The sequence below is a fragment of the Rhodnius prolixus genome, unplaced genomic scaffold (genome assembly GCF_049639745.1).
Source record: "Rhodnius prolixus isolate KJV_2025 unplaced genomic scaffold, Rpr scaffold_2, whole genome shotgun sequence".
NCBI lineage: Eukaryota > Metazoa > Arthropoda > Insecta > Hemiptera > Reduviidae > Rhodnius > Rhodnius prolixus.
This window is the reverse complement of record NW_027411592.1, coordinates 43,366,480-43,378,692: the sequence shown is the minus strand read 5'-3', so window position 1 is coordinate 43,378,692 and position 12,213 is coordinate 43,366,480. Positions and strand designations below refer to the sequence as shown.

The 12,213-nt window shown below is 31.9% G+C and overlaps 1 protein-coding gene across 1 annotated transcript; it reads left to right on the top strand.

The window, feature by feature from the left end:
- The first annotated feature begins 1,289 nt into the window (after positions 1 to 1,289).
- Positions 1,290 to 9,130, top strand: Ilk (integrin linked kinase). The gene is made up of 9 exons (XM_074119380.1): positions 1,290 to 1,517; positions 3,590 to 3,755; positions 3,946 to 4,138; positions 6,082 to 6,162; positions 6,568 to 6,763; positions 8,196 to 8,439; positions 8,532 to 8,631; positions 8,721 to 8,851; positions 8,918 to 9,130. The coding sequence occupies exons 1-9, from the start codon at positions 1,429 to 1,431 to the stop codon at positions 9,062 to 9,064; spliced, it is 1,347 nt and encodes a 448-aa protein (XP_073975481.1). The 5' UTR covers positions 1,290 to 1,428; the 3' UTR covers positions 9,065 to 9,130.
- Positions 9,131 to 12,213: the final 3,083 nt, after the last annotated feature.

The window sequence follows — 12,213 nt, the reverse complement described above, 5'->3', positions numbered from 1 at the left end:
TTTTCAGAGCTAATGCAATTCTAGCAATTTTCCTTTATCTCAGGGAGCAAATGTGGTTACTGATTCTGCACATCTGAAAAACAATTTACGAATTAAGTTTTCAACTTATTTAGTCTGCATAAAGTTCTCATCTCTACGAGATTTTTTTGTATATTTTGTTTTATTGAAGTATAATGTCATTAACCGATTATTATGCGATCTTTAGCGAATTGTCTGATTAGATCAACGGGATCACTTTCCTCCAAATATTATTGATCGTTATTTATTATTCCATTTGTGATATTAAATTTGGCGCCATTAGCTTATCTCGTGATGTGAAAAAGTGCCTATAACTAACTTGTATCAGCTTTTCGCCAATTAAGTAAACACACTTTTCTACACTTACTGCAATATTAAGGTATTCTTGAGTTTAGATAGCAAATTTTAGAGAACCTTTTCTCGTTCATCTTTTATTCTTTATTCTAATAATTTTGCACCGGGCATTTTTACCTTGCCCTTCCAGTTTTCACAGCGAATGTAGGAGAAATTCGGTCGTGCGCTATGAAGAAGTTAACTGGCAACCGAGATTCATAAAGCGATATTACTGAGGTGTAGATGGAACCTAGAGTTGTGGTGTTTGTTAGTAAGTACACTCTCACTTCAGATCCCGGAATTCATGAAGGTAGCGACAATTTAAGGGAAAATAAAAAAATAGTTTTAAGGCATGTTACGTTGTGCATTAGTTACTCAGAAGAGCTAGTGCTTTATAAACAATCATCGCAAAAATTTGTTCCGTTTTATATATGAAATATATCCAATACGTAATAAGATTCTGAAAAACTTGTATTTCGATGTTAAAACTAACTTCCTTACATTCTTCTGCTAAATGTGATTTTATAGAGTTATTCTTGTGACTAATAAATGATTCATTAGAAGCACGTTTCATTGCTGAATCTAAATAAGGTCAATTTAAATAAGTTAATGATTAGCAAAGTAGTGGTACCTATTTTCCAGACGGGATCGGTTGTGGTAGACGGATGTATACCAAGCTTTTCTATAAATTAATCAGATCCTTATATAATAGAGGTCTGCGAACATGCTACCTGGAAGTGTTTTATCTAATCTTCGTCAAAAGACATAACTAAGAACATTAGTGAAAGGAAGGAAAACAATTATTTTAAAATTTGTATTTAAATTCAAGGAAAACAACGCAAGATGTTTGAAGGATAAGCGAGAATTGTGCACTCTATTGGCACCAGCTGGAAATACTTGGTCCTGCGCCGTGTTTGTAGCAGCATTAAACTTTTTTTTAGGTTGTCAGTGGGCAGCTGAAGTGGGATGGGCTGAGTACGTTATGTGTTGTGTTACTTTCGGGAGTGGTCCATTCAGCTATATATTTATTTGATACTCTATTTATGTGAGAAGTTATTTTTAATTTTTGAAGTAAATATGGAAGATATTTTCCATTGGTGCCGAGAAGGCAATGCAATGCAAGTAAGAGTTTGGTTGGACGATACTGAACATGACATGAATCAAGGGTAATTTCTTCTATTATTTCGTTGTGAAAAAAAAATTGAGTATTACAACATCATGAGGGACTTATTATCTAAAATTGTTCAAACAAATGAAAAATAAATGAAATTAGTTTTTATGTGGTAGTAGAGTGGAGAGGGGGTTATCCTTTCCTGAATATTCCGAACTAGCCATATTTGGTATTGTTAGGACAACTTTTGTAATTCCTCAGAATTTTGTTGTCAAATTATTTTTAGCAGGTAAAACACTTTAGAGTACAGCTCGGTATAGCTGGTCTTGTCAAGTGAGATTAGTAAAGTAAGGATAACCAAGTATTATAGTATAAATATAAAATTTTGATTTGCTACAAAACGCAAAGACGGAGCGAATTCTAATTGCCTTCTAAAATATAATTTTAGAATGCCCGATTTGAGTATTTGTAAAATATGGTTGAATAATATATATAATTCACAAGAAAAATCGGAGATATTCCAAATTTAATGTGTTTTTGGCATCTTCAGATGCTCTAGATCCACAGGTCTTTTATTTTCATTTTTTGGCTATTTACTCGAAAATCCTTAGACTATTTGAATTTGGGGGAAGTGTACTTAGAAATAAGGAATTTGTAAAGAGCTAAGAGGACAAAGCTCAGGGTTCTTTCTTAAAAGCCTCATCAATATTTTATGGAGGCTTGATATCTCGGTAAGCCTTGGAAAACTGCCCAGCTTTCCGAAGTAATAGTTACAATACATTTGAATGATAATTTGTTTTGGACCCGACATTTTCCCTGACATCCAAGCGGATCTATTGGCCCGTTCTACGAAACTAATTTATACCATTGTGAGATTGTAAGGGTGGACATTCTAATGAGTCTGCCTCTGTCAGCCAGTTTGTCTGTTTGTTTGGGCATACATGACAAAACTGTAATAAGGCGATAGGGAGCCTGGCACGGGAGAGTTCCTACTGTTCCCTCAACAGACTTAAACCACTATTGCTCCAGCAAAATGCTGTCATAATGCCGCCAACTAACGTGCCTCACCAGTAGTCGCAGCAGTAGTGCGCAAAAAACTGAGGCATGGGCCGCTACAGATTGAGTAAGCACATGTGCATCCCAATCTCATAAATGGATTGTCTGTGAAGAGTTGATTGAAAGAAGCTGAAACAACATGAGTCTTTGCAGCAAAGGCTCCTAGGAAAAGAGGACACCAAGCTTAACTTCCATTTAGAAACTACACTAGAGTCTTGGGCACTTCTGCTTGGTTAATCACTACATTCTTGTGAAGAGCATATCTTTATATGGTGATGATCTGGTTCAAAAAGTTTCGCCTATTCCAATTTACGAATTGTATTGTTTTAATTATCGCTGTATGAACTTTGATCACTCCTCTTCTGTACTCCTTATGTTCTTGTAGAGTCCTTTCTTAAACCTCTCTTGAGCAGTCCGTATTAATTCTCAAAATTATCGGCAGCAAAGTCGATAATGTACTCGTCAAGTTCTGTGTGTGCTAATTCTCTAAAATGTGATAATCAGTGTATATTCCAAGATTCTATTTTAGAGTAAAATGTCCGTATGACATCTCGTAACCGTGATCTCCGTCCAACAGAATCTTTCTTTTGGTTTTGTATATTATATTTTCCGCTGGGATGGGGTATATTTTTTCCTGGGTTCAGTTAAATTATTGATCCTTACCACATAGATCTGTATACCGAAATTTTTTCTATAGGTAACCTGCCAAGGATTCAGAGACCATATCTTACCTGTGGGTCTTCCCATGCATCTTAAGACATCCTAAAGCTGGTTTTAATAGTTAGCTAATTATCTAATGATATTTTTTAGGCTCTCTATTTTAGAAGTTTCTCATCTTTAACTCAAAAATTCTACCTTTTTCTACTTGTTAATACCTTCTTTTTTTTTGTGGTTTTTACCATTACAAATATTATTTACCATACCTCTAAGAGTACGCGTTCTGTACATTGGGAACTGCTCGCCTATGAGCAATAGGTCTCGCGAATCATTATGAATGTACCTGTTCCTAAAGAGAAAGTTATTTTATCATTCATTTTGATTAATTTTAACCATTTAACTTGTTTTACCCAGAGATGATCATGGATTTAGCCCGCTACATTGGGCTTGTAAAGAAGGACATATTAAAATAGTTGAATTACTCATGTCTCGTGGCTCAAGAATTAATGCGACTAACCGAGGTGATGATACACCACTCCATTTGGCTTCAGCTCATGGGCATAAGGAAATTGTTCATTTGGTAAGACATTAAATAGAAATAAATCCATTTCTAAAAGTATTAAAAAATGAATGTGTTTAAAAATGTTTTATAAAGTCCATGTTGTTGGTTTTCTTCTAGCTCTAGTTAAGGGTTATACTTACATACATTATATTTTGATATTCCGTAATAATTATGTAAATTGAATATTTTTTCATCATAAACTTTTCAGCTATTACGCAGCAAAGCAGATGTAAATTTTACGAATGAACATGGAAATACTCCTTTACATTATGCCAGTTTTTGGGGATATCAACAAATTGCAGAAGATTTGGTGACACATGGTGCTCTCATATCTTTAGCTAACAAAGATGGTGATACACCTTTAGACAAAGCTAGGGGATCACTGGCAAAACGGCTGCATGGTAAGAATGTAATTATTAAAATAAACAAGATTTAAAACCAACCTTGGTGATTTATTCTTTTACTTTCAAACGAGATAAAATGTTTTGCAAATTAGAGACCTGACACCGTGGAAGTAATATGGGAATTGTCTTATGAACAATGAAGTTAAGATAAAAATAAAGGTAAAAATCAAGTCGAGAGTCGGGCTGCAAAATGTTTTACGCGTCTAAGAATTTGAAGAACAATTGAACCTCAGCTTTATTCGTAGATGGTTCCACTCCGTGTGGACTTGCTATGGTACAGTTTTCAGTTCGACGAATATTTTGAAAATGACCGAAATAATACGTTGGCTTTAGGGGGGATATTACTATAGATCCTTCTGGATCAGTTATCAGATTTATTAATATTAAATTTACTATAATTCAAGCCTGATTCTTCAAACCACTTAGCTCAATTAAGAAGGAAGTAAAGTTCGTTAATCATAATAACATCATTTTTAAGCTAATAATTGTGACGTCAAGTAAATCAAAAGCCTAAATAATGTATAATTCCAAAAATGATATTTTGTAATGGCAGTAAGTTATCAACCTAAATATTTGCAGATTTCTCTTTTCTTTACTTTTTTTTACCGTGTGAGAAATAAGAACTGTTGGAAAAATTAGATGTTCTGAACTACCTTACTCAAAAATTCATATTTTTAAAGTTATCTTAATAGAAAAACATTGAATAAAAAAAATTAGGCGGATTAATTGCACTTACTTTTCAAGGAAGATATTGATACGTTCATTTAGGCTTCAATATGGCTCACTTTCTTTTCGACGTATGCAACGAAAGAAATCTTCGCCCTGTTTTACTTCTATAAAAGACATTTGTTTAATAAAACAAGATTTTCCTTTCTTATGTTTATAAAATGTTTGTTTGTTTTTTATAGATAAAATGACTTTAGATCTTCTCCTGACATTTGCAGTTGACATTTATGTTTTATTTATAAGGTTGTCGAGGTGTCAAGAATATGTTTTCTGTATTAGATTTACTTGGAAAATGTCAAGTTTTGACACTTATAATTCCTTTATCCTAGGCGTTAAACAACAAAATCTCAGGAGAGTGTTTAAGAATGAATCTAATGGGGGAGATCAAATGCGTTTTACTGCTTTTAAATTTCAAAAATTTGTCTAGAACTGATGATTTTTGGTATTTTTGTGGAAGCGGCAGAGTAGTAAATTTGTTCCAAGTAAGAAATATTCGTGATCAAATTTTCTGAATTAAAGTTTATGCCGTAAAATTGGCAAAGAAAAAAATTTAACATTTGAATTAAGATATATTCATTATTTCCATTTGCTTGCAAAATTGAGGTCGTTGCAGCTCGAAGTAATGTAATTTTTTTTTTTGGAAATTAAATGTATGAAGTCTTGGGAAGTTTCATATTGTTTAACTGATGCAAGTAATTGAATAATAGAATGATCTCCAAACCCAAACAAACCTATTCTCTCCAGCTCCTAAGGGGACCTTTTAGCCTGCTCCCTTTAATAGGGAAAATATTTGAAATACTTATTAATTCAAACTAAAATCCCTAATCATTTATTCGGCTTCTGGAATTGTCACTCAACAATTCAGCCAGCGTATCTATTACAAAAGCCATCTCCTTCTCCCTTTAGTTAAACAGTAATTTCCTGGAATATTTTTGGACAAGTCGCAAGCTTCTGACCGGGTATGGTACCAAGGTCTGCTGTATGGGCTCAGAGTATTCTTTCTTTCATGTATTAGCTTATTCACAAATCCTACCTCTCCGGACGTTAATTCCCTGTATTCCACAAATCACTCCACTTGTCACTCTAAATTAACCACCACCTAATACAAACCCTCCTATCCCGAAACCTACAAACCATTCTAAAGTTTCTAGTGTCCTTTTTTACTAGTATTGGAATTAAATGTTAGAATTACAATTTTCTGTTTTAAATTACAGAGCTTGCCATTGAAACTGGCCAAGAGCTCAGAAAAATCACTTTTAAGGATCAGAGTTGGCTTGGGCTAAAAACAAGAAGTCGTGAGTTTTTTTAAATTATTTTATTATAGTAAAGCAAATATTTTTTAGCAAGATGTAAGAACTTTAATTTTAAAATATGAACAAATTTACCACTTAAAAATAATTATAAAGAACAAATATAATTACTGAAGTAGAAACTTGAAGTAATGAAGACAGTAAGTTTTGTATAAATAAAAGTAAAAAAGGAACCCTATTCAGAAAACACACACACAAATTTGTGTGAAAACAAAGTAAGTTCCTGTCGAAAATGAAATCAAATATTTTATAATCATAAATTATAAAATTTATTACTTGCGTCGTTTTAAACTAATAATTACAATTTAATGAAGATTTACAAGTTTAATTAAATATGTTATATTTAGCTATTTCCGAATTAAATTAAATGACAAATACTATCCGTTGCAGGAGATGCTACTCTTTCACGACATAAGGGAATTAACATGTCCGATTTACAATTGCATACTAAGATCGCTGTTACACCTAGCGGTGAATCTTGGCGTGGAAGGTGGCAGAAAAACGACATAGTCGGGAAAATTCTAAACATTAGGGAATGCACTCCTAGAATCTCAAGAGATTTTAACGAAGAATTTCCAAAACTTAGGTATGTATACTTATTATTGTATTGAGGATAGTTGTTAGTTAAGTTTCGCAATATAACACCGTACATTCGTTGTACGCTTAAGCGATGAAATGGTTTTTTTTTATATTTGTGCTATAATAGGTCATCTGTTAATACGTATGTAAGTATTAATACTGCATGAAATGGTGAGATAGAGGTTTAGATATATGTGGCTAAGCTAAGTCGGAATCCTACAAAAATGCAGAAAAGTTGGCTAGCCCGCAAAGGAGGTTTGGCTAGAAGAATGTCCATATTTAGAAAATGCGTTAGTGTATTTCTGGAGGAAGATAAGAAAAACATTCTCTCTGCTATCTACAGCCATTTCTGATGGCAGTTAAATGTGAATTATAATAACCTTTAATATTAAATCAATAAATGTGTTGGTCATAGGTAATGTTTAGTTTGTAAAGAAATCAATGCATATTACAAGCTGAAATTTGTCGAGCGGACACTCACTGGTACTTCCTTATGGTACGAATGAAAAAGAGTGTGCGTATTGACATCGAATCAAATTTTAGAGATTACGATTTAATATTTTATGGAAAAAATCTAATATATTCGTGCGATTCGGAGATTGCTCCTCTCTATAATTTACATGAGGTAGAAGGTTAAAAATTACTGTTTTAAACATCCTTAAATTAATTCTCGGTAAATTTAGCACAGACAAACTGCCATGCTTGCTTCCATTATTGATCAATGTAGTTTTGTTGAAATATTAAATATTATTCTAGGAAAATTAAGGTTAAAGTGGAGAGGTGAGTAATTGAATGAAGTACTTTATATTATTTGGGTCATTACTTTCCCAGGAGTTCAAAATCATTTTGTACCAGTTTTTTTTTAACTAGTTTTTTTAATTTCTTTTTAATCCTTATTTTTTTATTTTTTGTTATTGCGGGTATTTGTAGGCCTGCCAATAATATTAACTAGTGTTCAGTTCCTTTTTTTTCTACATGTCTGTTTTTTTATTTTTATTTTGAAAGAACAACTTTTGAGAAAAAGAGATTGGTTGTGTATTTTTTTCTTTTGTGTATCCTTTTCTAAATATTTATTGTTACCTGAAACATACATCTATTCATCATGTTTGTGCTTGGATGTATTAGACTCTTAAAATAATTTCTAATGAATAATGTGGTTACTCTTAGCATTAAAGCTAGTAATTGTTAACTAAAGCATTAATGCTTCATAAAAAACAGTAAAATAACCTCTACTTTTTCTAGCTGGTTTAACACCCACGATCAAGTCATACTGTTGACTTTTTCAAGCAATTATAAATTTATCCAAAGTACTAACAAAAAAACACTAAACAGGCTCCAATAGTTTCTTTACTGAATTGATTTAGGTTTAACTGCAATGTTTGAGAATATGTAATTGAAATTAAGGATATTATTGATTAGTTGCAAATGTTTATTTTCAGAATATTTTCCCATCCAAATGTGCTGCCAGTGATAGGATGTTGTAATTCTCCTCCGAATTTGATCGTTGTTAACCAACATATGCCTTGGGGTTCTCTATATTCTTTATTACATGAAGGGGCTGGTGTTGTAGTTGATTCAGCACAGGCTTTGCGTTTTGCAGCTGACGTGGCAAGAGGCATGTCTTTTTTACATAGTCTAGAACGCATTACTCCTCAGTTTTACCTGAATTCTAGGCATGTAATGGTAAGTTATCTTTCAGCACATTGTATCTGTCAAAACTTACAAAATTTAAGCAGGAAATAACTAAGATTTTTTTTTTCCTCAAAACGTTACAGATAGATGAAGATCTGACTGCTAGGATTAACATGGCAGATGCCAAGTTCTCTTTCCAAGAGAAAGGCAGGATTTATTATCCAGCTTGGATGTCCCCTGATGGTAATACATTTATGTATCACTTTTACAAGTTCGTTTTGTTTATTGTTTATATTCGGATGAACTTAATGGAATGAATGGACTTATTCTAGCTTTACACAAGCGACCTACCGATAGAAATTGGGAAGCATCTGATATGTGGAGTTTCGCCGTTTTACTGTGGGAATTAGCCACAAGGGAGGTACCTTTTGCAGATCTATCAGCGATGGAGTGTGGTATGAAGGTAAGAAAAAAACTTAACTTGAGCTAAATATTATGTATAATATTTAATGTTTAATTTGTTGTGTAGATAGCGTTGGAAGGTTTGCGAGTAACGATTCCTCCTGGTATATCTCCACACTTGGCCAAGTTGATAAGAATATGCATGAATGAAGATGCTGGCAAAAGACCAACGTTTGATATGGTTTTACCAATATTAGATAAGATGAACAGATAAGAACTATATTTACTTATTCTTAATATTATAATTTTATTCCCAAGATTATTAACTCACTCTAACAGTTCGAATGCTAGTAATTTATGAGATTTTTATGTTCAGTAAACATATATATTGATGGAACATTAACCTAATTTATTTAATTAGTTAATGGCTTTATGTAAATTAGTTCAACATGTATAGCAACAAAAGTAGACAAACAATGCAATCATATTTGGAAAGTGTTTAACACATAACAGAAATATAAATCTTTAAGTGATATGGTTCTTACATTGCAAAAAAAAATAATAATAATAAATAAATAATACAAAAAAAATGTAGTATTATGAGGTATTTTAATATTAATAAACGATAAACAAGCTGGTCATAGTGCTAGTCTCAGCAGCCTTTCTTGAACTGAATGTTGTAAAAGTTCTGTAAAAGAGCATTTATGTAATTTCTACTACTTGGTGGCTTTATGTATATTAATTATTCTGAAATTCCGAGACTGTACCTTATACTTATTTATGTTCTTTGAACATTAAATTTATCAAGTCTTAAAAGCTTAAGTTTTAACAGAACAGAAACAATGAATCTCTTTTCTCATTCAAAATTTTGTTAACAATAAGTTGCCATGAAATGGTTTTATTATTGTTGATTTTTCAACCACGTAAAAGCCTTAATTAGAGTGCCTAAACAAATTTTTAAAATCAGCCTGCCAAACATTCTGTGATAAAAAAAAAACCTAATATCTATTGCAAGTAATGAGCCAACGGATACTGAAAATTGGATTTTATTGTTTATCTTAAAAAACAGGGTGTCGCTTCCATTGTGTTTATTAAAGTTAGACAAAATTATTAATGTTGTTGAGATTCAAAAATTCTGCTTGGATTGGTTGTTGTTGCATCATTCAAATGAAATTTATCTAAATGTTAAATATGTATGAGAGTCTTCCAATGATTAAATTGTTACAGATTTAAAAGTGAAAGTTAAACCGAACTGTTAATTTTAAATTATTACTTAAATGTTTGAAACTGCCATTAATCTATTATTGTGTTTAGTATTAATTATTATTGAAATTATTAGTGTTAAAAACTGTTGTAATTTAAAGATTTTAAAGGGGAATATTCACTAATTTTAATAGAATTTTTAAAAATGTTAAGTCCACAGTGCTGGATGATATAGTTGCTTTTCAACATACTTTACATGCTTTTCAGTTTCTGGCCGGTTTTGAATTTTCATTTGAAATCAGGTTGGTTCGTCTTTATGGTGTAATAGAGCATTTGATTTGCTCTTTCAATGTTTTTAATTCACATAATTAGAGAAAGTTAAATTCTCTACACCAAACTGATACGTATATTCCTCTGAAGTTTAACGAATATCAAAACCAGCCAGAAAAAATAGAAGAAAAAGAGAGCTTGCTCTGATAGATACAGTTGACGGTGTAACAGATTTTTTTGTTTTGCCTTATTGCAATGTACTGGATAAAGTTAAGAATTTAATTTTTATTTATGGTAATATTCTAAAAATGTAGTGCCAAATATGTTTTTATTATGTAGCTTTATTAATTTGAATTAATTTAAAAAAAAAGAAATTACTTTCTCTGTAGGAGGTATTTAGGCTTGTCTTTAATGTATTTTCTAATTAATTTGTTTAATTCTAGGAAAGAATGTTGCAAATAATATGATCCTGTTTTATTTATTATTTTTAAAAATATTTTATTCTAATGTTGTTACGAAATTTACTTTTTTAAAATCTTTGATGTTATTAACATTTTTAACAACAAAGCTCGCGCTGTTAAATAAACATTGTATTAAAATATATTTTGGATTCGTTCATTTATGAATTTGCAGTATTTCCTTAAATAAATTTGTGCAGATTTGTGCAAGTGATCACTTGGTTGGCAATGCAGGACAATTTAACCCAAAAAGATCTTCTGTGAACTCTCACTGTTATTATTAGAATGCTAAATTATCGTGAAGTTGTTAAAATTACTGGCTGAAAATTATGACAGCTTCATAATGGCGTTTAGTGGAAATCCTTGCCTTCTTGTCGTGAATTAGAAGTAGAAGTAGAAAATAAATTTATTATTCTGGGACTATTGTCCCCTAAGAATAAATACATGTACAGTTGGAGGCCATATTAGTATGGCCTGTATTTTAAATATTTATAAATAAAAATAAAAATTAATGAAATAAAAGAATATAATTTCGGTGAAAGCTGGTTAGAAAGGAGATAATTGAACAGATGGGATTTAAAGATGGAAAGGGTAGGAGCATGACGGACAGAAGAAGGTAAGGAGTTCCAGAAAGAGGTAGCGCGTTTTAGGAAGGATTTGTGGAAGGATGAAGTACGGTGTGAGGGTATATAGAGATTGCTGAAACGAGATCTAGTATTACGGGAATGGATCAAGGATTTGAGCTTGAAGAGTCGGAAAATTTAAGATGGCCTTTGAGATTGGATGACTTGGAAGAGAAATGAAACCAAAAAATATGGCGGCGATAGGCAGGAAAAAGCCACTTTAACTCATCGTATAAATCTTATGAAGCAGTTCATGAGACGCTTGAGCTTATTTTCAATATCACCAGAAAGACCGCCATACACTAAGCAACCATAGTCGAATTGGGGGAAAATAAGAGGAAACTAGGAGTTGCCGGGTCTTATTGGAAAAAGGTAACGTGAACTATTAAACTGCTTAGGTAAATAAACCGAACTTGGCAGCTCAAAAAATAATTTTTTTAGAAAAACCTAGAAAAAGATGATTTTAATTAATGAATTTATTATCTCAAGTGTAGGGTCTCTTGGATACAAGAAAATCTGGATAAAACATATCAGAAAGGTTTAGTTTTGTTTTTAAGATATTCAATTGACACAAATACTGGATCTTGCATTTTTCTTCTTTTTTTTTTTATTCAGTCCAGGGATCCTTACATTTTAAATCCGTTAAGCAATCGATTTCGAAAATTTGATTCGAGGGCAATACCTCTTTTTACTAGGACTAAGAAATTATAAAAAATGGGAGGAAAAATCCTATCAGAATGAAAAAGCAAAGTATGTTACTTTGTTGTGTCTTCAAGCCCTTATAATTAATTATACTATAGATTCCAGAAATACAATCCATTATAATCGAGATATCGGTTTGTCTAATGTGATGATGTCCTACCAATTTC